Source organism: Macadamia integrifolia, chromosome 1 (assembly GCF_013358625.1).
Source record: "Macadamia integrifolia cultivar HAES 741 chromosome 1, SCU_Mint_v3, whole genome shotgun sequence".
NCBI lineage: Eukaryota > Viridiplantae > Streptophyta > Magnoliopsida > Proteales > Proteaceae > Macadamia > Macadamia integrifolia.
Window position 1 is genome coordinate 21012821 of NC_056557.1, and position 27459 is coordinate 21040279.

Sequence of the window (27459 nt, forward strand, 5' to 3'; positions counted from 1 at the left end):
GGTATACCCCAGCTCTTGCGATTTTCAGCCCCGGATCAGAACCAGCGGCTCTCTAGTGACCTAGTCCATCTCTGCTCGGAACCCCTTCGGATGCTCGTTTGCTAGAAAGAGCTCCTTCTCTCTACTACTATGAGGATTATTAACCACTCCAAAAGAATCAGAACACGGATACTTTCCATTTTAAATTACAAATTAGCATCAGTATGTTCTTGCATTTAATTAAGATCATGTCCTGTCACCAACATTTTAACCTGATTTTGTCACCTTAGCTTCATGAGGAATGTGAATGGCACAGGCCTTCAAATTAAAAAAAAAAAAAAAAATGACTTGAACCCGTGTCCCTAGTCCCATTATGAACCTCTATGGAGTGCTGAGAAATGCCACTGCGACAAACAAAACTTCTTAATGCTGAATTGCACATATACATATCAACCCCAGGAAAATAAAGCATTCTGAGCAAGTTAAACAGCATTGCATTGTTACTAACGCCATGTCTGACTTCAGAAAATTGCAATCAAGTCCCAAAAGATGGAAAGGTCCTTCCATAGTTCACATTTCCTCGATACAAAAGTAACGCATAACATCAGTCGTTCACAGTAACTCAAGCTCCTTAAATGATGACTACGCAACCACTAATTATATAAAATATAGAGCAAAAGGAAATCATACAACATAGCGGTAAGTTACATATCTTCCCGCAGTCTCACTTGGACGGATAATTTTGACAACTTGGCCACGCTTCAACCCATAATATCGAGCAATTGGATCAGTGATCTGAATGCGAGGAAGCTGACAAACCATTTACCCAATCAAGAACAGATAATGTAACAGAACATCAGCATCTAAGAAAATTTTGAAAAAATAGGTGAGAAATAGACAAAGGAGGATGAAGATCCATTCAGGCATTATCAAAGCAGAGTTACCTCAAAAGCTACTTCACCCCCACCCCGACCCCCACCAACCCAAAAAAATAAAAAACCTTTTGAGGAAGTATTTTAACTGCATTATATGATGTAAGATGACAACAAAAAACAGGCATAGTGTTTGCAGTAAGTAGTCCAATCATAGTTGTCAAGGGCGCCTAGGTGGTTTGCCTGGGGCCTAAGCGACAGGCGCCTTGTGTTTCGGCACTTATTTATGCCAAATATCATTCAAGTAAATGTTTTTAATATTTGTTATTTCATTTACTTAAGATATTATTCATAAATAAGCAAATACCCCCTATTTGAATCCAATAAAAATAGTTTAAAAATCAAATTCCAAAAGGATAAAAAGTCAACCCCTAGTCCAAGAACAAAAACTGGATTTTAGTTATAGAGACAATTTTCAACTTTTAAATGCTAGGGTTTTTCTCAATTATGAAAATTTTATAAATTCTATCATGTTAAAACATTGCTAAAAACCAAAAGTCCGGTAAAATAATATTTTGTTTTGATATTCATAAAATTATTTTCATTCAGGTGATTTTAACAGTATTTGCACACTTAAAAATAAGTTTGACTGAAGCATAACTTTGTCATTGCAACTCAGATTTAAGTAATCTTAGACTTATTAAAAAGCTGGTTTTATGTTATAACTAATACAAAAAATCTCATATAAAAATAAAATCATTTGACCAGTCAAACTTATTATAGAATAACAGCATTTCTCTAAATGTTGATATTTTATAACTTAATATGACTTAATGTTAATTTTTTATGATTTGATGTGGCTATATGTTGATTTTTAATGACTTGATGTGGCTTCATCTTGATTTTTTATGATACAAGGTATATATAACTTACTAAATAATGTTAGAAAATAGAAAAAATAAAAAATAACACTTGTTCGCCTTTAGGCGGGCGCCTTCTCGCCTAAGCACTTAGACAACCCTCCATCGCCTTGGTTCGCCTTGTCGCCGTGACAACTATGAGTCCAATTACTAAAACATATGGCCTCGCCTATTCATTCAAATGAAGTCACATGTATTGCTAATAGTTCTATTCACACCATACAAACAGTTGGCATGACTAGAGGATCTGCACAACCAAGATGAGTCGCCTCCAATATCTTGAAATTGCTACTTGGTAAACCAAGAAAACTAGAGCAACTTGTAATCCAGAAAGTAAATTCAGGAATGCAGACGCATCTTCGGGAAAGAGAGACTAGCTCTTACCATAAAAATAAAATAAAAAAACAGTAAATGCAACCATTTTATAATAATCCCAGTATCGACAAATTTCAAGGATATAAATTACTTATTTAATCAATATTATGTTGTCATAATTGAATGAGTTGTAGTTGACTTCTTTTTTCAGTTAGTTCTGACAACCAAGTTATTATAGCCTCTTGGAGGTAAGGGTGTCAATCGGTCCGGAACCAGGTATTCGGTCCAGTCTCAGTTTCGGTTTCGGTTCCAAGGAGTGTTAGTGTGATCCAGAACCGGACCAAGTCCCATCTCGATTCTGAAAATCGGTACTCGTACCCGACCTATCCGGTTCCTATCCAGTTCTGGTTCCTATTTGGATTTTGTATTCGGTTCTTTTTTTGTTCCAGTATCCAGTTTCAAATTCGATTTTGTTATGCAGTTGCTATTCAGAAGACAAATGTAAATGTTTATTCGCTATGTTATTGGTCTTCCCCAACAAAAGAATGAAAAAAAATAAAATCATGAGCTATGGATCATCTATTGAACTTCTAATATTATTAATTTCACTACTTTAAAACACAATATGCAGAGAATGACGAACTCTTATAGTATCAAATTCTCTAAGATCACTTTATGTAGATTAAAGAGCATAAAAAGAGGTAAATTTTGGGCTTCTAAAAACTGAATATAAGTTCTTAATTAAAGAGGAAAAAGTGGAGATTAAGGGCCCGTTTGATAATGTTTCAAGAAATGCGTTTCTGCTATTTCTGTTTCTAGAAACAACAGAAACGGAGTAAAAAGCGTTTGATAAAACTGTTTCGTTTCACTTATTTTTAGAAATAGAAATAGAAATTTTTACTTATTTATGGTTCAAGAAACGACCCAGGCGAAACAAGTTGAACTTGTTTCGCCGTTTCTAGAAAGTGGCAATTCTTTCACTGGTTACCATCGACTTCTAAAAACATGACTTATCAAACACCTTCAATTCCGTTTCTGTTTCTAGAAATGGAAATTTATGTTTCTGCCGTTTCTTGAAACAGAAACGGCAGAAATGCTATCAAACGGGCCCTAAGTTATCCAGTCCGGTCCGGTTTCAGTTAGAACCACCGGTTCTTGGCATAAATCCAGATCCGGACCGAACTGAATTATAAATACTTATTTCAAATCTAGGATTTAACCATATTATAATGGGTTGGATATGGTTTAGGGTATTCGGTCCGGATCTGGATTCGATTTTTGGATTTGGTTCCGAATTGACACCCTTACTTGGAGGTGGGGAGACTATGGGGATAGCACACGTAACCAACAGAAGTTAGAAATACAAAAATCTAACAGGTAGCACTTCTAGCTGAGAGAAACCGGAGTACATACCAGAGTAAGATTATATTAAGATCATATTTATGCTAAAAAAATGCTAAAATCTTGTCATAATGTATTCAAAAACATTCAAAGGGAAGATATAGACTGGAGTAGAATAACTTGAATTATTTTGATGATCATGTTCTTTTATGCATACAACAATCAACTCAAGGGAACAGCATGTAAACAAAATAGCAAAATATGATCTAACAAGCTTATCAGATTTGGTGCCAAATGATGAATGGATAACTAAAATTCAGCTCTACCAAAGAAGGTCAATGTGCATTGGTAGTGGCAATCTGGTAATTAACCAGATTTCTCAAGAAATTTCTTGGTAAGTAAAATGGAAAAGGATATAAAGGGGGTCTAGGAATTATTAAACAGAGCAAACTTGGAACAAAATAAAATAAAGGAAAAACTTTATTAAGAAAGTAAAGGGGAGCAATATGGGAAATCCACGTCAAATATAATGTCGTGGGGAGGGGAAAGGGGGACGTCTCTTACCTCCAGACACAAATCAAGAGGTGGAAAACAACTCTGCTATCGAATTTCAGTTGGTTTATGACAAAGCTCCTCAAACGAGCAAGTACCGCTTGAACAGAGTAATAGAAAGGAAGGAGATAAAGAAAAGAGAAACAAGAACAGAAGAAAAGAAGAAAAAGACAGAGTTCTTACTGGAAGGAAGGAAAGCACTGTAACTGCGATGGGAAGAGATTGGGAACAGAGGGATAACAGTCAACCAACTTGACCAGCAGAACAAACGAACACTCACCAGCATATGCAAACTCAACTAAATATTATTTAATTCTCTCCATCAATAGTACATGTATATACAAAAGAAGAAACCCTACGTGAGAAGAAACCTATTCTATTTTGGAAACTAAAAAAGTCAAAACAATTAGAGAACTAAATCTTACGTAGCTATCTACCAATAAAAATAGAAGATTTGATGTAGAATTCCAACAAGAGAAGATGGGCCAGATTTAGTTTTTTGGGTCCAATTGAACCTATAGATCAAGTTTGGCTTAATTTGAGTGCCCAATAGGTTGTATGGACCATGTGTTTATATTTTATGGTTGACTACTGTAATGGGCCAATTTTATATGCCCAAATATTAGGGGTTTACATCCTATACGGGATTAGGTCATTAGTATTTGTTGAGATTATAGGAGTCAAGAGGCGCTAATCCCGATACTGGGATTAGAGCTAATTCCCAAAACCAATAGGGGCATTCTTGTCCTATCGGCCCCAGTTGTGGTCTTTAGGGATATGGTTATGTTGGGGGGTACTATTGTAACCTTCTTTTTTTCTATTTTTGCTATATATACATAGAGAGGACCTGCGATCAGCCCATCTTGGACAGATCGCAGGTTGCTCTCCCTTTTTGAGAGTATCTGTGATTTCTCCTCTCTCTCTCTCTCTCTCCTCTTCTCTTCTTCTCTTTTTCTCTTTTTCTGGTTTATTGGTTTGGTTACAAGAATCTGGGATTGTAACATGGTATCAGAGCTTCTGTAATCAAATCAAGAATTTAGGTCAAAACTCTGCGCTGATCTCTACCCTACGCTATTCCTCTTTGGAGTGCAGCCACCTATTGCTACTGCTACTCTGATTTTTTTGCCTGATTATAATGATATAAGCACAATCAGGCGTCTTTACCACTGCTACATGGATTCAGATTTGGTTTCCTAAAGTCGCTGAAGCCGACAACCCTTTTCTGTCGGTTTGAATGGCCGCTGCCTCTATTTCTGGTGTTTTTGTGGCTGCTGCCCTATGTGTGAAGCCTCTACTGCTTGACTATTGAAGTCGCTGCTGTTTACTACCTATCTACCTAAACTACTAGACTTTTGAAGCCACTTTTGGTGCTCCCATCAAAGATCGACTCTACCCTACCAGCAGCCCCTATCGCCTGAAATATTTTTTTTTGGTTTCTTGGGGTTCGATTGCATACTTGGCTGCTGTTTATCAGATCTGGTTGGTGTGTACTCCTTATTTGGTTCTCTGCGACTACTTGCTGGTCACTATTCTTTGTTCTCATGGCTGAGAACAAGACTCCTAACCCTACTACTACCCCTATTACTACATCCTCTGCATCGGACAATGTGAATGTCCAGATTATATCTATCAAGCTTAAGGGAAGTTCCAATTTCCTCCTTTGGGCTCAGTCGGTGAAGGTTTATCTGATGGCAAAGGATAAGCTTGATTATACCACCTCTGATCCTCCCAAAGAATCTGACACTGGTTATAATCAATGGATGAAAGAGAATGCATTAATCTTAATTTGGTTATGGAACAGTATGGAACAAGATGTCGCTGCCAATGTTATATTTCATTCCACTGCCAAGGGAGTGTGGAATGACTTGAAGTAAACCTACTCTCAGGAGAAGAACATGACCCGTATCTATGATATCTATGAATAACTGTTTCAGTTTCGCCAGTCAGACAAGCCACTTTCAGAACATTACAGTACTTTCAGGGGTATGGTTGAAGAACTCAATGTCTTCCAACCCTTGACCACTGACATTGACAAATTGAAGGCTCAGCGTAACGAGTTCTTCGTCTCCAAATTCTTGGCTGGTCTGAACAATGACTTGAAGGCAGTGAAGGGTCACTTACTTGCAGGGGATACTGTGCCTACTCTGAATGATACCTACTCACGACTGCAGCGAATTACCTCTTCAACAAAACCTGATCAATCTTCCAAAGACAATTCTGCGTTTCATACCAACCGTGGTCGTGGTCATGGTCGTGGTGGTGGTGGTGGTGGTCGCGGTCGTGGGGGAGGTCGTGGGTCGGCTGGTCGAGGATCTGGTGGACAACCCTCTGATCGTACAGCTCACCAGTGTACATTTTGTGGAAAGCCTAATCATACTGTGAAGACTTGTTGGGAAAAGCATGGCAAACCAGAGTGGGCAACACAGTTAACTAATTATGCAGTGTCAGATGATGGTACTGACACAATGGCTCCAATTGACACTAAATCAATACCTTATTCAGTAGATTTAGCTACCAGTCTGCGCGATGGCATCAATCAACTGCTCCGGCGCTTGCACACTCTTGAGGCATCCTCTAATACATCTAATGGTGCGTCCACATCCACTGCTACCTTAGCCCACACAGGTACCTTAACCCTTCTTACTACTACATCTACTCCTTAGATCATTGATTTAGGTGCCTCTGCCCATATGACCGGTAAGTCATCACTTTTTAGGAATTTTTCTACTAGTACCAGTTCCAATTCTGCTATCCTTGCTAATGGTGCTTCCACACTAGTCCTAGGACATGGTACTATTTCACCTACCACATCCATTAATTTATCTTCTGTCTTACATGTTCCTCAATTTCTATTAAATCTTCTCTCTGTAAGTCAATTAACCAGTCATTAAATTGCTCAGTAACATTATTTCCTTCTTACTGTGTCTTTCAAGATCTTCACACAAGGAAGATGATTGGTGGAGGGCATGAAAAGGATGTGTTATACTACCTCAACAGTGGCTGTCCTCCTTCTGCTGCTGCTACGGCTGTTGGAGACATGATTCATTTCCAATGGCACTAACGTTTAGGTCATTTGTCACTTTCAAGGTTACAACTTTTATTTCCTAGTTTTAAGTCTGTCCTTAGGTTAGAGTGTAAGGCATGTGAGTTGGGTAAACATCATCGTGTGTCCTTCCCATCTCGCTCTGTCTTATAATCCGTCCTTATTTTCTTTAGTCCATTCTGATGTATGGGGTCCTTATAGAGTCAGTAATAGATTTGGTTTTCGCTATTTTGTGACATTTGTGGATGATCATTCTCACCTTACATGGTTGTACATGCTAAAGGACATATCTGAATTTTTACATGTGTTTCAAAAATTTTATAATGAAATAAAGACTCAGTTTGGCATTCCTATTAAAATTTTTCGTTCTGACAATGCTTTAGAATATGCTCAAACTAATATTTCTGATTTTTGTTACCCATGGGATGATACACCAAACTAGTTGTGCCTATACACCCACTATCACTGATTTAAAGCCTCGAGCTTGTGAGCTCTGCAAGATGGAGCACGGTTTTGTGGGACTCAAAACTGCTCTACTGTGGGATGCAGTAGGGAAACCTTGGTGAGATGCCAAGCCTGAATTTGGTGGGATTCCTTCACAGTTACATGAGAGGCCTAACATATCCTTTCTTCTAATCTTCTTTTCTCCTTCCTTGTTGGTTGATATGGTTGCTGTTTCCAATTAGCTACAAATCAAACATTACCATTGAATCTTACTTCTGTTCTTTCTGAAGTCACAGGATCAGTCAGTCATGTTCTCAACTCAACTATCGATTTCAGGAGGCCATTGGTGTTCTGTTCTGAAATCCGTGTGCTGGAGCTAACGCACTGTTTTGACAGCAGTTGCTATTAACTGATCTACCTTCTATTTCCGTAATATGTTTCTATCTTCAGTTTAGTTTCTAATTACATTAATTGCTATTTTCTCCAAGCTTTAGTTTCTAATGCCTAACTTCTGATTTCTAGGATAAATTGTTAATTTCAACTGCCTTCCAAATCTGTTTTTGGAAACTTTCTATTTCCATATCAGTGTCTTCACGTCAAATCCAGACGTTGGATCTTGAACAGTTACTCGGGTTTGTTCACCACCTTAACTGGGACACTCGACCTGAGTTTTGTCCTGACTAGGTAAACCTTCTGTGAGATAAAGAAAATTTCTTAATTCTGGTTCAACATAGCCCTGCAATTCTTTTTTCTATTTGGAATCTTAATCTCAACAACCTTTGAGTGACTTAGGATCCCCTATTAAGATTTCATGTAATCTATTCAATAAATAAAAAAATTATCTACCCAGCCCCTTCGGACCAAATAGTTAGGTTTGGCCAGTTCTGTTATACTGATAAGATATAGACCACTCAATCAGATTTTTAAGCCATTCTGAATTTTTTGTGGGTTGGGTTGGTTCCATCTCGGCTCGGCTTCCATAGTGGGTTGTGCCAGTCCAACCATGTGCTCCTGTGTTAATTACTAATCTCTTGCTGGATTTTTCTGGTTCAGGATTAGTCCACATACAACAGCATAAAACTTACAGGTGAACCCATTTAAACATAATTCTTGAACACAATGCTACTGTAGAACCATGGTAGAACAGGATTTACTTAGCTATAAAGCTTGCTTGAGTAGGATTTGAACAGAGTAAACACTTGCTAGCACTAACCTGTGTTTCTTTCAATGTATAACGTTCAAGCAAGGTCTTCTTCTCTTCATTTGTAAGCACCTGATGCTCAGGAACAAGAACATGCTCTTTAATGTTGACCAGCAGCTCGGCCTCCTATATCAATTTGTAAACAACATACAGAATGCCCATGCAAGTTTATTTAAAAAATAAATAAATAAAAAATAAAAAATAAAAAATAAAAAAGAAGAAGAAGGAAAAGGAAAAGGAAAAAAGAGAAAGGCACCCTATGTCAAAATTATAAGCAATATGATGTAAGTTTAGTATAAAAATGAGAAGGAAGATTCATGACAATAAAGCCTAGAGACCCTGGAATATGTAAGGAAAGAATATCTCCTCAGAGCAATCCCAATGAGTCATAAAAGCCTAATGAAAGACTAATCACCCAGGATGCAAAGAATAACTACTACACATTAACCCATAGCATCTCCCACAAAAGAAACACCTAATAAGAAATTTACAGAAAGAATACCATAAAGGCCCGAGACCCTTTATAAAAATATCACAAGAATACCACCTGTCTGTAGGAAGATCCCTAATTGAAAATTCATCAACCAGGATACAAAAAGAGAAAAAACCCAGCATGAAAGTCACCTGAAGCAAAAGCACAAACCAAACAAACAAATAAAAAAGGACCCCACCAATTGATTGCAAATATAGCCTACCAAGTACCAACAGGACAGATGCAGCAAAATCCATCTACTCTTTTCTCACCCCAAAGGCAAACCATCACAATTTTAATGGCTGTCCAAAGGAAGACAAATATCAGATCAATATGGGAGACGGTTCTCTGACCAAGCAGGGTAGCTGACTGATGCAGTGTGAACTCAGTCCAACAAGGCCCCTAAAGGGTCCGTATGGTGTTGGTTACAAGTAGCCCAAACTGAGGCCTATTTTGACCATCAGTTCAAGCCATGTTCGTGCCATAGTTGGGCCCAGTCATACTTAAGCCCTGGTCAAGCACTTATTCCTGCCCCAAGTAGTCATTGACTAGAACTTTAAGTAGCCTAATGTGACAGCATTCATGAGGAGAATCTGTTGAGACATCCTCAGATTTTCATGGGCCCCAAATCTGGCTATAGCGTGTGAATCTTTCTTGGGGAATTGGTTGCTTGCGGTAGAGGATTTCTAGAAGAGTTTTGAGTTCCATTGACAGCTGGCAAGTGAAGAGGAATAGAATCTTACTTTTACATATTTTCTTTCTAAATTAGTTGCTTTCTATTTTCTTGTAATATCAAGTTATTAAATTTTGGAAGTAGGATTGACTTTTTCTTTTTTTTCCCTGGTGAATAAGAAATTCATTACCTAGTAGGAAGAAAGCAGAGGATGGGGGGGAATACAACCCCCAAGGGCAAAGAAAACAAAAACCGCCAAACATCAAAAGGATATGCTACAACCCAATAGGGGATGGGGATGGGGATGGGGCAGTCAAAATGGAAGACAATAAACCCCAAGAGGTAACAACGAGATTGTTCCCAAGAAATTCACAACCAGGAGAGCAGGGATAAGGGAGAGTTTGGAGGAGACCTCAAAATAGATGGCATTCCAAATCTTGTCGAAAGACCTCGACTTGGAAGTCCATATACAAAGATTTCGCTCCATCCAAATGTAGTTACTAGCCGTCTCGAAGGCAAGTTTTCCAGCAGTGTCGCAAATGGTCTTGCCTGCAAAGGTCATGTCAATCCAAATCCATTCTCTAGAGAAAGGAAGGGGGGATCTCCTGGAAGGCCAGCAGCAAGCAAGGACTCTTTTCTAGACACAGGAGCAAAAGGGGCAGTAAAAGAAGAGAGACATGGTATTTAGGAGTTTCTAATCCCCACACATGGGAGGTTCTGCTTGTACTTACTTTATTATAAATACAAGGATGGGGTGATTATCCCCACACGAATTGAAGAAAAGAATGAAGCTTATTGTTTGGCTGAGAGACCCCTCCTATCTATCCTTCTTCCCCCTTTTTCTCTTGCAATCAATATCCTTCTCTTCCCCAATTTCTGAGTTCTTTCTACCCATCTGATTCCTATCAAGCTACTTAATATCATTGCTGGTTTAGTTGCTAAAGTCCACCTCAAAGCCCCAAAGTTGCTTCTGCTGTAAGAGCTGCTCGAAGGGTGAAAAACTCTCCACCTGCGTTTCTGTTTGTAGGGTATTCTCTGAAACGATTCAGGGGTTGAAGCTGATATTTGAAGGGTCAAACCACCATCCCAAGACCCCCACTCAGTGGAGATATGGGCCAGTTCCGAGGCCTGTTGTGTGCTTTGCAAGAAATCTCCTATCTTGACCAAAATCAAGAATTCTTCCAAATCCAGAATTAGTCACCAACCTGATCTGGGTTTTTTGAAGGCTGAACCACAAGAGGCAACTTTCTCCTTTGCATGGTCCTGGGAAGGGAGGACTAGAATCAGTCCTTAGCTTCGACACCTTTTGCACGAAGGCTATGTTTGGATCATATTGTCAAGGCGACAGTCCGAGTATTTTTACGGCCTACTAAGTGAAGACAGTCCAAGTAGGATTGGCCCAGAAGATTGCAGTACACATCAAGACACCACTTGTCATAGATTTATTAGAAAGGTTAGAGTAGCTTGAGCAAGATGAAAGGAGGCAAGACTCCATGCCTAGATGAGGTCCTAATAGAAGTATGGAAGAGCTTACAAATGTGGGGTATCTTAGTTAACCAATCATTTTCACAGGATTAAGCAAAAGGAAAATTCTTATAGTACGGAGGAGAAGCACTCTAGTTCCTACCTACAAAAATAAAGGTGACATTCAAAACTGCAATAACTATAGATGCATGAAACTAATGAGTTATCTATGAAAGTGCGGGAGAAGGTTATTGAAGCCCACCTGAGAAGAGAATCTACTATCTTAGAGAACCAACTTGGTTTTATGCCAGGTAGATCCATGACAGAATCTATTTAATCACTCAGGATAATCATGGAAAGATTTAGAGCTTGCAAGAAGGATCTCCATATGGTCTTTATTGAACTAAAAAATGACTGACAAAGTCCCTAGAGAGTAAATATCGCATATATGAGAGAAGAAAAGAGTATTGGGTGACAGGTATATATGTAGATATAATTAAATATATGCATGAGAATGCGGTGATTAGTGTGGGAGGGTAAGGAAGTTAATTCCCAATTACAATTTGGGCTACATCAAGGATCAGCTTTAAGCCCTTTTTGGTGTCATCTTGTTTTTTTCCCTCCACCACCTAGGGTCTCCTAGACGCCGTGACAACTACGGTTTGGATTGGATTGTGAATACCATACTCAAAATTGGACTCACGTTTGGAAGGATACACATTAACCGGATTATAGGGCTCAAATTTCAAAATTGAGCCTAGTATTCATAACTACACTTATAGCTGATTCTCAGATTAGGGTGGGGTTTTTGAAGGGAGAAGCTAAAATCCCAGAATCCAATTCTACACTGGATTCTGCAATAAACTTGTTAAAGTCACCTGGAAATTAGAAGGGAAAAACAGTCAATTTGCTTTATAACAAAAAAAAAACACACAAAAAGGGACTCTCTTTGTCTCTCTCTCCACCATTCTGCCAGCAGGATGAGCTGTACGCCTCTCATGATGACCCATATGCCAGCAATGGCCATCATTCTATCTCTCCTTTTTATTCTCTCTGATTTTATCTCTCTCCATGACACCATCCCTTTTCCTTGGTTCAGTCTCTTACATTAATCTACTTTGTGTTGCTTAGATCCCCCTAAGAAAAGACAATCTTCCGTCAATGGAATTAAGAGACATTCTGCTCCATACTTTTGGACATGAATTTCATCCCCTGATTATCCTATATATTTTCCAATTACTAGTTCATATATGCAGTTTTCTGTTTGTTCCTTTCTGAATATCTTATGGTTATCCCTCTATACTTTGGCATCTCCAATTTCTGTTTTAGTAAAATTTCATCATTGGTGGTCTCAAGCAGTTTAGGTTGAAGAAGGACATTGCTCGAAGGGAGGTGTATGTAGAATGGTAGAATTTATGTAAAATAGAGTTTACAGTGTCGCGCTTGTGCCAAAATATAGACTATCTGCCAAATCAGAATGTTATTCCAACTTCCAACCATGCTTCAAAAACTCGCCAAAATTTCGGATATTACGCTAATTTTTTTTTTTTACCAAAATGAAATGATTGGCAAAACACGAAACAAACACAATTTTGATCATTACTGTCCAATAAATCCACTATTTCGTCGAAATTTAGCTCATTTTTGTTATTTTGGCCATTAGCCCCCAAAGTGGCCAAGCAAAAAGCACGGAAAAGATACACTGTTTCGACGGTATTTTGGTAGTTTTAGGTTGACCGAAACGGAAAAAGGAAACGAGTTTTAGAACCTTGGTTCCAACAACACTTGACTCTTGAATTCTAGTAATCAAAATCAGAGAGCATTATTTCTTCCTTCCAAAGATGACCAAAGTGGCCAAAATCAAGCTAGAAGTTTCAGAATTAGATTCAGACCCAAACATTGCCAAAATGCCCACCCTCAGATGGTGCATAATGGCACCAGCACGAAACAGAACCCAACTTCATCTTCATCATTTCAGCAATAGAGCAAAGAAGACTGACCTGAAAAATTTCCAAGTGAAATTTTGATGATACTTCACTGACGCATGTCTTGGCAAATGGAGTCAAATTTTGTTGAACAACCAATATTGCTCTGAATACATTCTCTGATTTCATACGGTTGGTGTAAGTCTTCATTGTTTTAACACCAACCTTCTGCTCCTCTGGGAAGAAAACATATATCTGATCCAGCATATTACAGAAAGAAAATTAGAAGCATGAATGCACACTGCAATACAAAAAAAAATAGCATGAAATGTTCAATGCCTATGTAAACAAAAATTCAGATTTTTCCCTACTTTGAACGAATAATAACTGAGAAATGAACTCCTCGAAACATTACTTTATCCAATTTGGAAATACGTCAGTCGGAGGTAATACTACCATAAATAATGATCACAGACATTTACAGAAAAAAGAAAATGTAAATGTCTTATTCTTAGTACAAGAACAAATTAACCAAAAGATTTTTTTCCACATAAATTTGCTGCATGAGGATGTTTCAAGTATCTGTTATAGTTCACTTCACTACCATAGAAGCTTACATATGGAGTTACGGAAGAAAGCAAAGCATCAAAGCACTATAAGTCAACTGTGATGGAGGGTCTTAGAGAAGAAAGGAAAAATCAGAATAGCAGGGGGCAAAAGGGGAAGCACACATGCTCACAAGCACAATCAAACTAATTCTCATTCAATTAAATTCACCTTCTCCAACATTGAGTATATGCAAGTATATAAAGAGAAAATAATAAGACTCCTACTTAAACTATAACACTGAAACAGACTCCTACTTCTCTATCTCTTAAGTATCCTATCCCCAAACAAACATGATAAAATAAAAGACATTATTAAACTAAACTACTACCAACTCTTGTTGGACCAAAAACCCTGGGTTAGACCAATTTTTCTTGGCTCTTGGCTTCCAAAGCCGGTCATGCTGATCCAACCAGGTAAGTGCAGCTTTATCTGCATCAACCCTCCTCTGAAAAGAACTCGACTCTGTCAAGTTTGGATGAGGTCCAAGAATGCCGTCAGAATCGACACGCTTGAAGAGAAAAGTACAAGCTGTCCTGTTAAGTTTGAGAGGGGGATATCCTTTGCTAGAAGAAACTTCATCTCGAGTCCACCATGCTGAAAAAAGTATGTATTCTCATATCCACAAGCTTGGCTTTCTTGTCGAATAACCATGGGCGCCCCAGAAGAATGTGAAACTTTCAGAGGGAGAACATCACATTAAACTTGATCAATCAGTCCACCAATGGAATACGTGAACAAACACCTTTCATTAATTTTCAGATTATTGTTGTTCACCCCCCAACCTTGTAGGGGTTCAGATGAGGCTCAATTTTTCAAACCCAACTTGCGAACATCTTCAGCAACAACATTGGTCCAACTGTCGGGGTCAATCACCATATTACACAAGCTATCATTGCATCGCACCCTGGTCTGAAAAATACTATTACGGCGCCAATCATCCTCCTCAGGAATCTTCTGTGTAGTCAAAAGAGGACAGATCACATTGAACGGTTGAGGCTCACCATCACTATCACCATCATTAATCTCATTCGGCTCACGTTCACATTCAGCCTCAAGATTTATTGTTCCTGTTTTCGGTTGCTCTTCTGGCACACATAGGGTATAAAATTGTCCTTGTCAATGTATGCTAACAGCCGGTTGGGACATTGATGAGCTCGATACTCGTACCCCTTACATGGAAACATTAAATGGCCTCCTTTAGAAATACTAAGTTCTTGTCATAACCATGCTGAGGTGGAGAATATGGACGATTGGGCCGTGAAGATGACATATCTGAATCACGTCGAGATGGAGAATATGGTCGGCTAGGTCCTAAAGATGACATGGATGAAGCACTAGCATGTGGTCTGTTGATTGATTTTTCTTGTTGAGATGACTGTGGCTGAATAGAACTAGGACCCCTAGGAAAAGCATCTGTAAATGGCCTCCGATTGTATGATTGTTTCAGACTTTCCTCAACCTGATATGCTACTTGTACGGCATCTTCCATTATAGGCAATCGGCTAGAGGCAAAGACAGCACTAAGTTGAGGCTGCAAACCATTGCGGAATTGTGCCACAAATACTTCTTCATCCCACTCAAAATCAGAACAAGTGGCCAAATAATAAAGTCTACCAACATATTCAACGGTCAATTCTCCTGTTTCAACTGTACGAACCTGAGATGCATGCGTTGCTTGTAATCAAAAGGTAAGAATCTTCGATTCATAATTACATGCATTTCAGCCCAAGTAGTGACTAAACCGATGCCTTGGGTTCGGTTCTGTTGCTGTTGGTTGACCCACCAAACTCGGGATGTGCCTTTCAGTTTAGCCTCTGCAAATAGGATCTTTCGGGCCTCAGTCAACCTATACTAGGGGTGTCAATCGGTCGGTCCGGTTCGGTTTCAGTCGGGCTTAATCGGGCTTGAAGACTTTCAAAGGCTACACCGTGTCCGCCCATTTAACTAATCGGGCTTAGTTATTGAGGGCATGGTACATTTTATATTCGGTCAGTCGGTCTCGAGCTATAATCTGACCATCTTAATCGGGCTTTAGTCGGGCTTTAACCGGGCTACGGACATGTTTAATGTTAAACGGGCTTTAACCGGTTTTTAAACGGGCCCTCTTTAAAATGTGCTATTATATTCCGGCCCACTCATGCAAGCCCAAAAAAATGACAATAAATCAATAAATGATACCAAATATAACCATTATTTAAAATGTGAACATGTCTTTACTTTTTAGTTTTTATTCTTTAATTTGGGGGGTAAAATAGGTATTCTACAATCATTAAAGGGTCGGGCCAAGTCGGTGCACAATAGGCCAGTCTCGGTCGGGCATTATTCGGTCGGTCTCGGTAGGGCGCCCGACGGTTCAAGTAGCAAAACCGAGACTGACCATTTATAAACGGGCCGGGCTCAAGCCCGACACGTTTAATAAACGGTCCGGGCCGGGCCGGTCTATAAACGGTCGGTCCCGATCGGTTTAGCCGGTTCGGGCCACGAATTGACACCCCTAACCTATACCATCTAAAGAACGTCTCTAAGTTGTGAATCTAGTCAAGGTACAGTTCTGGATTGTTATCTCCCTAAAAATCAAGGAATCCAATTTTGCTACTCTTTCCGCTCCATCATCATATCTACTAGTTCCATATGGTGGTGGTGGTGTATGATGTGATAGTCGTGGTGGTGGTGGTGGTGATACTAACGGATCCTTTGGAGTGGTGTTGGAATAATCCCCAAATTGAATGGAACTCTTTCCTTTATCTACTGCCACCAAATGATCAATAAAAACTTGCATAGATTCCATCATTGTCTCAAGGGAAGTGACGATGATAGTGAGAGCATCAATTTTTGATCGGTTTCTCCCTATAGGAGTTCAATTGTTGAACAACTTCACTATTGGCTACCATGGTGGAGATAGGCAAGATAACACTTAAATATGATGGCAAAATCGTAAATAGAGGAGGTTTAAAGAGCAATGGCAGAATGGTAAATAACTTTTTTTTTTATAGAATTGTAAATATCTGAAGTTCACTTTAAGCCCAAAGGAATAATATCATGTATGCTCTTGAGGGTATACTTGGAAGTGACAAAAAAATAGGACAAGAATAATGGAGGAAAGGGAGGGGTATTTCAAAAAATAAAAAGATAATCAAAGAAACAAGGGGACAGAAAAGAGAATCGTGGGGGCGGGTGTTACCGACAAAAGGAAGACTCTCTTCTCCTTTTAGGAGATGGCAACCAACGAGTGTTGGTCTCTGTCAAACTGAAGGAACCAGCGATGGAGTGACAATACTCCAGGAAGTCCGACAGAAAATCAAGTACACCTGCATTCGCCTCTCTACTCTCTTCTCGTCTTCTACTTCTTTTTTTGTTCTTTCTTCTCGTCCTTTTCTTCTGTTCTTTCTTCTTCTGATTATGTTCTTTCTTCTTCTCGTTTCCCCTTTTTTTTCTAGTTCGATCTTCTCTTCTCGACTCTCTTTTCTTACGTCTTTTTTTTTTTTTTTTGGCCAATGGAACCCTAGAAAAAGGGGTTCAATGGAAGGAAATCGAGAGAGAGGGGGCGGTGAGACAGGGGGTCGATTCTTCTCTAGACAAAATCTTTTCTTTTTTTTTTACTATTCTTAGTCTCTGTAAGAACCAGAACAGAATGGGAAGGGAAAAAGAGTGATGGGGGGGAGGGATGGGGATCCTTCAGCTCTGATACCAAGTTGATGGAGGGGGGTTTAGGGAAGAAAGGGAAAATCAGAATAGCCGTGCGGCAAAAGAGGAAGCACACATGCTCACAAGCACAATCAAACTAATTCTCATTCAATTAAATTCACCTTCTCCAACATTGAGTACATGCAAGTATATAAAGAGAAAATAATAACTCCTACTTAGACTTTAACACTGAAACAGACTCCTACTTCTCTATCTCTTACGTATCCTATCCCAAAACAAACATGATAAAATAAAAGACATTATTAAACTAAACTACTACCAACCTTGTTGGACCAAAAACTTGGGTTGGACCTGTTCTTCTTTGGCTCTTGGCTTCCAAAGCCGGTCATGCTTGTCCAACGGGGTAAGTGCAGCCTTATCTGCATCAAACTGTAGTGCGAGCAGTGGCTTAGCCAAGAAATGGAAAGAGGGCAATTGACCCTAGTTAACATTTTAGGGTAAGCTTCTAGGGTGGCTGCTTCAAGAAGCCAGCTTATAGAGCTTATGCTGGTTAAAAAAGGGGAGGCCAACCACTTTATTACATTTGAAGTCCTTACTACAGAAGCTTGAGAAGCCAAGCCCCACCAAAAAAAAAAAAAAAAAAAGACTTACACTTATTAGGCTTCAGGTAGAAAAAATTCAAAACAATATAGTTTCATTGGATTCACCATTTTTAAACCAAAGTTGGCTTCTGCAAGCCTAGAAGCGGAAACTGTACAAGCTTACCCAAACATACACTATATTCTATATAAATAATAATGTTCGGCAGGGTGGTGGTGCATATAATGGTAAGTCTGAGTTGCCACCCCACACCCCTACCCCAAAACCAACGTTTCTCCTATTCTTCTAACTTCTGATTTTTATTTTGTATGAACCAGTTCAACTTCCAATAAACTGTCACACAAACATGTCCATGTGCAGCCATTTTGATCTGAACTTGGATTTTTCATGCATATGGCAGAAACCATTTGTGAGCTTCATAATGTGACATAAAGAATACACGTCCTAGCTCTCTCTCGCTTGCATAGAACAGTCTCTCCCCAACCCCCGGCATCTCCCTCGGCTCTATTTCGTCCTGGCGAGAGAGCCCTAGCTGAGCTCTTTGCTGGTTGGGAGCCGCTCTTGTCTAGTGTGCAGCACTCGTAGGCAAACCATAGCCAAGCTATTTACGACATAATAACACAAGTTGTCGGCAGACTATCTTGCACACAACCTAGGTAAGGAAACATATTCCCATCCCTGACTCTCTCTCTCGCCCACCCCCAACTTCATCTGTCACTCCCCCATCCCCAATTCTCTCTCGATCTGATCTGGTAAGGAAAGAAAATCCCCAACATTTACTCATCCAATTCAGTTAGATAAAACAAACACCCAAATCCCGACTATCTCACCCTCAATGGCCTCACCCCTTCATCTTCGCAATCTCCATCATCCATATCTGTCCCTACACCCGTAGCCCCAATCCCTGAGAAATCGACCCCTACCTCGTATCTCCAATCTCTGAGAATTTGAGCCCTACCCCATTATCCTCGCAGTCTCCATCCCCAATATCTGCCCTTACACCCACAGCCCCATCCCTGAGGAATTGACCCCTACCTCATATCTCCCAACGAACTATCTCCACAACCCAAACCATCTTGACCATTCTCCTCTCCACCCCCAACCCCCTAACCCCCTCTGCAACAATTGTAAAAAAAAAAAAATATATATATATATATATATAGAGAGAGAGAGAGAGAGAGAGAGAAAAGTGTGGAGAAACCCCCCCCAGAAGTCCCCGACACCCTATAGCCTATTGCCAGAAGCCAATCAGGCTATGGTGGTCGAGGTATTATTGGACATTCGCACACATTATTGAGGTAAGATTCTCTGCACACGGCTCAGTGAAGATTGACTGGTCACTCTGTATTTTCCCCGATCAAAACTTCCTCAACTCAGTTTAATAGGAACTCCTGGTAACCACTTGATTCTTTGAAGCTTGTTTTGTATCATTTTTGCACTACTTATCCCTTTATTATTTTCTTAACACTAGTGTCAGATAAGCATCCGGCACTTTACTATATTCAGCCAACCACCTTTCATATGGATCCTTTTTTTTTCTTGATCTCTTTATTTCTTGGCATCATGTCTTAGTGTTCCTTATATTGCTAGCCCCCCTGGTAAGCGACATGCCGTGTCAACCCCGGATGCGGTGATAAGTATGATGCAGATAAGTCACTTAATGGGCTTATTTTATTGAAAATAAGCCTTAGGTTGGGTTATGTATGTGTTAGGCCTTTGATCCGATGGGTTTTCTTTGTAATGGGCCACTTTAATCGGCCTAAAATATGAGTAGAAAATAGGAAAAAGGGATTTAATTCATTAGTTTAGTTAGAATCCTGTTTTGAGTCTATCTTCTTTATTATTTCAGTTTTCTAGTCAGTTTAGGTTTCTCAATTAGTTAAGGATTGGATAAGGCCTTACCTATTTAGTGTTTGAGTCAGTTTTGAGTCTTCTACATAAGTTTGTATGGGACTACAACATTGAGGAAGAATTTGATTGAATGAAAAGAAAAAAAGCTGTGCGGGAAAATTGTGAGACAGTGCTGTGAGAGACAGCATGAGTGAGATGCCCTAGGGAAGAATGAATTACTCGACCCAACCTATTCCCCTACCCCCATTCTTCCCTTCATTCTCTTATTTCTGTTTTGTTCATACTATGTCCCTGAATCTAATTTTTATTGAATTCACTAAAGATCATAACTCGACCCAACCTATTCCCCTACCCCCATTCTTCCCTTCATTCTCTAATTTCTGTTTTGTTCATACTATGTCCCTGAATCTAATTTTTATTGAACTTACTAAAGATCATACCTGAGATCGGATCACTTGCGAACCAATCTTACATTATTCCCCACAAGTGATTCAATCTTACATTAAAATATGCAAGGGCAAGTGAGAGGAAAGAATCCAACCCAAAAGCGTAGGATTAGATTAGCATCCTGGAACATTCGATCCTTAATGGGTAAGAGCCTGGAGTTGATAGACGTTATGAGGAGAAGAAAGATTAATATTGCATATATCAAAGAGACTAGATGGAAGGATAACAAAGCTAAGGTGTTAGATGACTCCAAACTTTGTATTCAGGTGATCAAAGTAGTAGAAGCGGAGTAGGTATAATAGTGGTCAAAGATCTAAATAATAATGTAGCAAACGTCAAAAGACTAGGAGATAGGATCATATCCATCAAAATGGTTAAGGAGAAAGAGGTTGTCAAACGTCAATATAGTTTGGGCTTATGAACCCCAAGTAGGATTTGATGAAAGTAGTAAGCACCAATTTTGGGATCATATGGATGATTTAGTGTAAGGTTTTAGCCAGGATGAATCGACTGTTAAAGGAGGTGATCTAAATGGACATGTTGGGAGTCACTATAGAAGCTATGAAGGTGTCCATGGAGGCTACAGAGTTAAGTGAGGAATGAGGAGGGGATCTCAATTTTAGACTTTACAGTAGCTTATGATTCACCCATCATAAACACATTCTTTGAAAAAAGAGAGGAGCATTTAACTACCTATAAATGTGGGCATCATACTAGCCAAATAGATTTCTTCCTAACTAGAGGGGCCGACAAACTATTGTGTAAGGACTGTAAGGTTATTCCTTGGGGGAGTCTAACCACCCAACATAGACTAGTGGCCCTAATCAGTACACAGAAACGTAGAATGAACCTATGTACCATAAGCTAAAGTGGTGGTGATTAAAAGGAGATTCCCTCGGTACATTTAATGATAATGTGGTCAAACGAAGAAAGTTGGATTTTGAGGGAGATACCAATGAGATGTGGAACGAGATGCTGACTTGTATTGAGAGGGTCGGCAAAGAAATCGTAGGAGTCAACAGGCCCCTCGGGAGAATTGGTCGAGGGATAGGAGGTCCAAACAACGATTAAGACCAAAAAGCTAGTTTCAAGATATAGCAAAAGAGAGAAGATAAATAGAGGTATAATGCTGCCAGGAACAAGGCTAAGAAGATAGTGGGAATAGCTAGGGCAAAGAAATATAAAGACCTATATAATAATTTAAACACAAAAGGGAAAAAATCTATTTATAAGGCGTTAAATGAGAGAGAGGAAAATCAGCCAACAGTGTCTAACATATAAAATTGAACTCCAACAAAATAGTATTAAGAAGAGTGTCAATCAATTGGTTTGGACCGGTTTCGGTACAATTTCATCAATTTTAGTGTGAGAATGAGTGAAACCGAAACATTAAGCGATAAGGATGCATCAATTTTGGTTTGCTTTTGGTTTTTCTTACTGTTTTGGTTTTGGTTTCTCTTATCGGTTTCTTATTGGGTTATATCATTTCAGTCCGGTTTTTTTATTTGGTTTGGTGTCTTCTCGGGTTTCAGTGTGGTTCGGTTCGGTCAATTCATTGGTTCAGGCTAGGTTTTAACACCCCTAAGTATTACCAAAAAATATTTGCAAGAAAATCAAAATTTTCAGCCAATTTAAAAAAAAAAATTTAATTTAAAAACAGAAAATTAAATCTGACTCCACAAAGTTGTAGATCAGCATATGCTATCAAACATATAAGAAACTGAAGCCTAACCACCGTGTATTTAGCTGAATTTTGCACCCAAAAAAAAAAAATCAAGGAAGAAGGGTATTACCACAAAATATGAATCTTTAAAAAATCTCCTGCAAACCCACCACATGTCAGCTGTAGAAGACTTGTACAAGCTTCCAACAAGTTGTTCCACCGAGAATTATAAGTGGAATGACCAAAATCATGCAAAAATGCAAGCTTGGAGTCGAAACCAGTTAATACGATTTGAGATGGATCGAAACAATGACCCATTTCTAAAATAATTAGTACTTATATCATGTGGCCATAAGGTTTCGGTGAAACAAAATGTTATATTTCAATAAATTTCGACCGAAACTAACGAAATTTCAAACCATGCCAAGGGATAGACTTAACCTCAAGATTGCTAATTAGAAGGGTGCCAAGGTCGATGCATTTATGACTTCTCAAGAGGGCCATGGTTCTCTCACAAAAACCCAATCTTTTGAGTCCCAACCTGGTGGGAATGATGAGAACATCGACTAGTCACATTCCAATGGCCACACTCGCACATTGTCTCCATCTATTGGTTAAGATAATGACAACAATGATGATAATGATGATAGTGGGGGTGATAGATATGCATCCCTCAAAGAGTACAACTAGGCAAAAGTGAAACCAGAGCCCATCCCATTCAAGAGAGAATCAATTTGGTCATGCCATACAGGATGTCGACCATGGTGCACGGGCCCCACACATATGGGCTACTCGAGAGGTTTGTGCCGCCGATTCAAACCAAATGATGATGATGGGCTGGTGGGGATAATAAATATGAATCCCTCCAAGAGAAGTACAACTAGACAAAGGTGTAGCTAGAGCCCATCCAATTCAAAGGGGAGAGATCAATCATGCTACACAAGATGTCGACGACGATGCACATGCCCGTCACATACAAGCTACTCGAGAGGCTTATGTCGCCGACTCAAACCATATGAGGATGATAGATGTTATGAGCTTAGCTGGCACACATGGAGGCTAGAGTACAGAGTAGTTGATAAAATGGGTATGGACAAACAACACAGTGGCTTGCACCCTATTTGCCACAATGAGCTCCAATTCCAAGTACGTTGGAATGACTAGTATACCTCTTCTTCTTCATTCCCCACTACATACGATGTTTGGTCACATGGTGGGCCGTCTTTTGTGGAGAGCATCTTCTCGTATTGTATCACATCATATCAATCTGGTCCACCAAGTAGCTATAGTGGGACCATATATGCATATCATTTTGCTCTTTAATCTATATCCTAGGTTGGGTTACCAAAGTATGTTGATGAAGACATCTATTAAGTTGTGTTGGATTTCAAACATTTCTTCAAGGATACCATAACATGGCCATCTTTTGTCACACATTCGGAGGAGCAGTTCTGTCTAGGGGCAACAATCTTCTAGAGGTTTTGAGGCTCTCAGGAACTCTATGCGGTACCAAACACGAGGTGTTAAAAGTTGTAACAGTAGTACTTGTACTAACATAAGTGTAGGGGTTAAAGTGTCTATGATAACATTTTTTTACATTTTTTTTGGGTGAATAAAAACATATAATAACAAGGGAAGAACAAAAGGGGGGAATATACAAGGCTGAATAGGCTGAATGTTGTGTGTCTAGTTTAAATTATGTGTAGAATAAGCTATACTAGAGAAAGTATAAAGCAGTGTACGACATATAATAGCAAAGCCAAACTGCCATTTCAGGTTTTTTGTTTAAATTTTTTTTTAAATAATCTAAAGGTTCAAATACGTTTAGAAATGCATAATTAAGGTGCCCCTAAAGTTTCATGCCAAAATATGGTCATTTGACCACCGAAATGGGAAGCCAAATTTGCATCTAAAAATTGCAATATTTCAATCAAATTTCAACCGAAATCTGAAAGTTTAAACCATGCCCACCCTGAGCAAAGGAATTGGGTGGGATCATTGCTTTTGTTTTAGACATCAATAAGATCTTTCTGCCTTTTTCGATCGTAACATCTCATTTAAAAAGAAAGGGTCAAAGAATAAAAACCTTTGAGGCAAAGCTCGAAAAGGGCCAAAAAAGAGGAAGCAAGCTCAGACCAATGAAAAGCAGTGCAACAAAGATGAAATAGCAATCAAACCAACATCAATGCCACATCATAGGGGCTTCAAATTGCTAAATCCCCAACAAATCAACATCAAATCTTTAAGAACTCAATGTAACCTAAACATCACACCTTTGGCTCACCTCTATTCTAAATAACAACAATGGAGACCACAATGGAAGAATAAAAAATTCAAATTAACAAAAAAAGAAAACAGGAAAAGAACTTGGATAAAAATGAAAACCTGATCAGATGTATCAATTCGTTTGGTCTTATTAATAACAAGGTCCTCCCTCTTGACACTCTCGCCAAATTTATCGATGAATTGGGCTTTGGTCATGTTAATCTCAAAATCTCCAACCAAATAACCACGATCCTTCAACATTTGCATCACAGTTCTCCTGATTCTATATAGCCTAGTGGTTTCTTCTTCTGACATCTTTTCACCACAAAACTTAGAAGGCTATTTTCTTTGCCCCCAAAAAACTCAAACTAAATACCCAATGCCTGAGCTGCTCAACTCAACCTGCATATATAAACCCCACTCATAAGAAAATCATGTCATCCAAGTTCAAAAGGAAGAAGCATAGCAGAGATGATGGCCTCATTCAATGACATTTTGCCTATTTTGATTGACGGGAAAATGGCTTTTCATTGTTTCCATTTTTTTCTATTTTATTCACAATCAGAAAACATGTTTGATAATGGAATTTATTTTTTCTTGCTTCTACAATAAAATGAAAACAAATCTGATAACCACTTAAATTGAAAATTGATTAGGTTCTTTGTAATAAGATTATATTTGGAACCCAACAAAGTCAAGTTACAAAAATCCAAGCTATTGTGAGATGTCTAGCCATTGAATACATAGAGCCCATAATTCTCATATTGCAAGTGATAACCCAAAATTTGCTGATATTGCTTTATAATCATATCATCAAGCAATTAATCTACTAGAAATATATAGAAGAGAATGTGCATAGCAACAAAAGCTATGTACTGGAGCAAGCTTGTTACAACATAGCCACCATATAAAATTCAAAAAGCACCATTACAAGTTTGCAAATTACAACATAATACAATAATAGAAAACCAAAAAAAATTTGCAGCGCAGTTGTAGTTGCAACGAAAGCATGATCAAGGGAAAAACAAACTTAAAAATTCATCCATTTCCAAGCTCTCGATACGGCTTTCACTCCATTTGGAGGAAAACTGAAAATAAAAATAAAAGGAATAAGAACTGGAGAAGAGAAGAAGAAAAATGCCAAAAAAATGAAAACTAAGAGTGGAGAGGAAAAAATAGTTGAGATCTGAGAGTGAAGGACTTAACCCAGGTCCTGAGCAATCAAACACTGCCTGTGCAGGCACCAATCGACGCAGAGGTGACAATCAATCACCACCGGAGAAGGAGACATTTTATATTGAAGCCCTCAGGAAACGTTTTTATTTTCTTTCCAAAATATTGAATATATACGGCCAGGATCATGACCGCTGGTCTGAAGCATAGTTTGTAAATCCGGGAACGACAAAAAAAGGGTACAGATACATACGGGTATCAAATGGACTAGATGGTAATAATACTTTTAAAAACCAGCGCACTAAAGCGTGTAAAGAAATGATAAGATAACGTGTCTAATATTGTTTGTCTGTAAAGATTTGGGAGCAAAACTACGGGCATACATTCACTATGAAACATACATTTGCATTACCTAATAAATAAAATAATAACATGTAGACAATGATTTTATCAAAAGGAGCTATGGTTGGAGCTAGAGGCTATTAAAAAAAAAGGCCTTATCGGATCATCTGTATAAGATACAAAAAGAAACTCCAGATATTTGATATCTTTCTCTTTGAATGAGATCTCAATTCCAACTACGGTTTCATTAGATATCTTACAACTAGAATCCCTTTTTTTTCCGATCCGGTCCCTTCACCACCGTGAACCCCAGATAGAGGCTTTGAATCACCTGCCTTGAACTACAGTAATCTCGGATTCTAAGAGTTCTGTTCAACATGTTAATGGGACCATCACAGCCGCATGGGAGACTTGGTGACACTTGATTCAGATTCTCAGATGAGAAATCACTTCACAGATATTGTCTTTAATTTTGTGTATACAGGAGCCTCTTGTGAAAGAACACTAGCTAATGCTTAATTACAACTTAGAAATCCCCAACATGTTACCCAACCTCTAAACTGGCAACAGATCAAGCCCTACTTAAACAATCCTATACATCTGAACAATTCTGTTAATGGACAACTGGATTGGATCACTAGGGTTCTATCTGAGTGTTGTAAAATTCAGTTTGTGACCAATTAAAGAAAGAAAAAGAAAATAGAACTCTAACTTGAAATTCATTTAGTCCGCTTTTACGGTTTCTTAGAAAATAGATACAATACCTGTAAAGTAAAATATAAATAAATGATTTTGGAAACCAATCTCTATCTCAGCAAGCAATTTCTCCCAATTTGACCAATCACTTTCCAGTATCATCACAATGAAGATAATCGTGTGGCTTTTTCTCAAAGGAATAAAAAAAAAAAGTGATCATCTGATTCTTGGTAACAGGACTTCTAAAACATGGCAACAATTTTCTAGATAACCAGGGAAGGGGAGAGGGAGAGGGAGAGGGAGAGGGAGAGAGAGAGAGAGAGAGAGAGAGAGAGAGAGAGAGAGAGAGAGAGAGACTTACTGAGAAGAGAGTCACTGCCGCAATCGACTGGGGACGGAGACGGAGAAGAAGAAGGGGCAGGGGGCTCAATAACCTCAGATGCAGACTCGCCGGCCGCCGCTGCAGTCAACTGAGAATGGAGACGGAGAAAAAGAAGTGGCAGGGGCTCAATACCCTTATATGGAGAGAGAAACCGCCGCTGCAATCGACTGGGACAAGAGACGGAGTAGATAAAGGGGAAAAGGGGCTCAATACCGTTTGATATAGACTGTTCGGCCCCCGCTCCGATCGACCAGGAACGGAGACTGAGAAGATGAAAGGGGCAGGACGCTAGGGTTCCAAAACCAGTGGAAACAATAAAAGAAGGGTTTCTTCGACGTGGGATATTGGGTTTTAACTTTTGATTTCGTTTTAAAGCGCGACTTTGTTAGACATGCGTTTTAAAAGCGCCTCTTTTTTTTTTTTTTTTTTTTTTTTCATGAATAGCTTTAACAAGGGGAATTTACGTTTATCTCCATTGATGCATTCCCCGATATTAGTGAGGACAGAAGGTCGCCCCTTACAATCATTGGATGGGGTGCGGTGGGGTGGGCAGAAGCATAATTACACATCGCAACGCTCCGACGA

At 39.0% G+C, this 27459-nt stretch overlaps 1 protein-coding gene across 2 annotated transcripts; it reads right to left on the bottom strand.

Annotated features, from left to right (window-relative positions):
* Positions 1-453: 453 nt before the first annotated feature.
* Positions 454-27243, bottom strand: LOC122081396 (DNA-directed RNA polymerases II and IV subunit 5A). Of its 2 annotated transcripts, none has more exons than XM_042648523.1 (5): positions 26854-27243; positions 24402-24683; positions 13277-13456; positions 8680-8739; positions 454-789 (listed from the first exon to the last, which is right to left on the bottom strand). In XM_042648523.1, the coding sequence occupies exons 2-5, from the start codon at positions 24594-24596 to the stop codon at positions 664-666; spliced, it is 561 nt and encodes a 186-aa protein (XP_042504457.1). In that variant the 5' UTR covers positions 24597-24683; positions 26854-27243; the 3' UTR covers positions 454-663. The 2 variants fall into 2 exon arrangements, with proteins under 2 accessions (XP_042504457.1, XP_042504449.1); XM_042648515.1 differs by having other exon boundaries at positions 8680-8793; positions 26854-27239.
* Between the last annotated feature and the right edge of the window lie 216 nt (positions 27244-27459).

Excerpts from the sequence above, each read along its gene's own strand:
- LOC122081396 (XM_042648515.1), bottom strand. The coding sequence starts at position 24,596 with ATGTCAGAAGAAGAAACCACTAGGCTATATAGAATCAGGAGAACTGTG. Across the intron at positions 13,457-24,401 it reads GAATTGATACATCTGATCAG|ATATATGTTTTCTTCCCAGA; the intron begins GTTTTCATTTTT and ends ATGCTGGATCAG. Across the intron at positions 8,794-13,276 it reads TTCACTTGGAAATTTTTCAG|GAGGCCGAGCTGCTGGTCAA; the intron begins GTCAGTCTTCTT and ends AAATTGATATAG.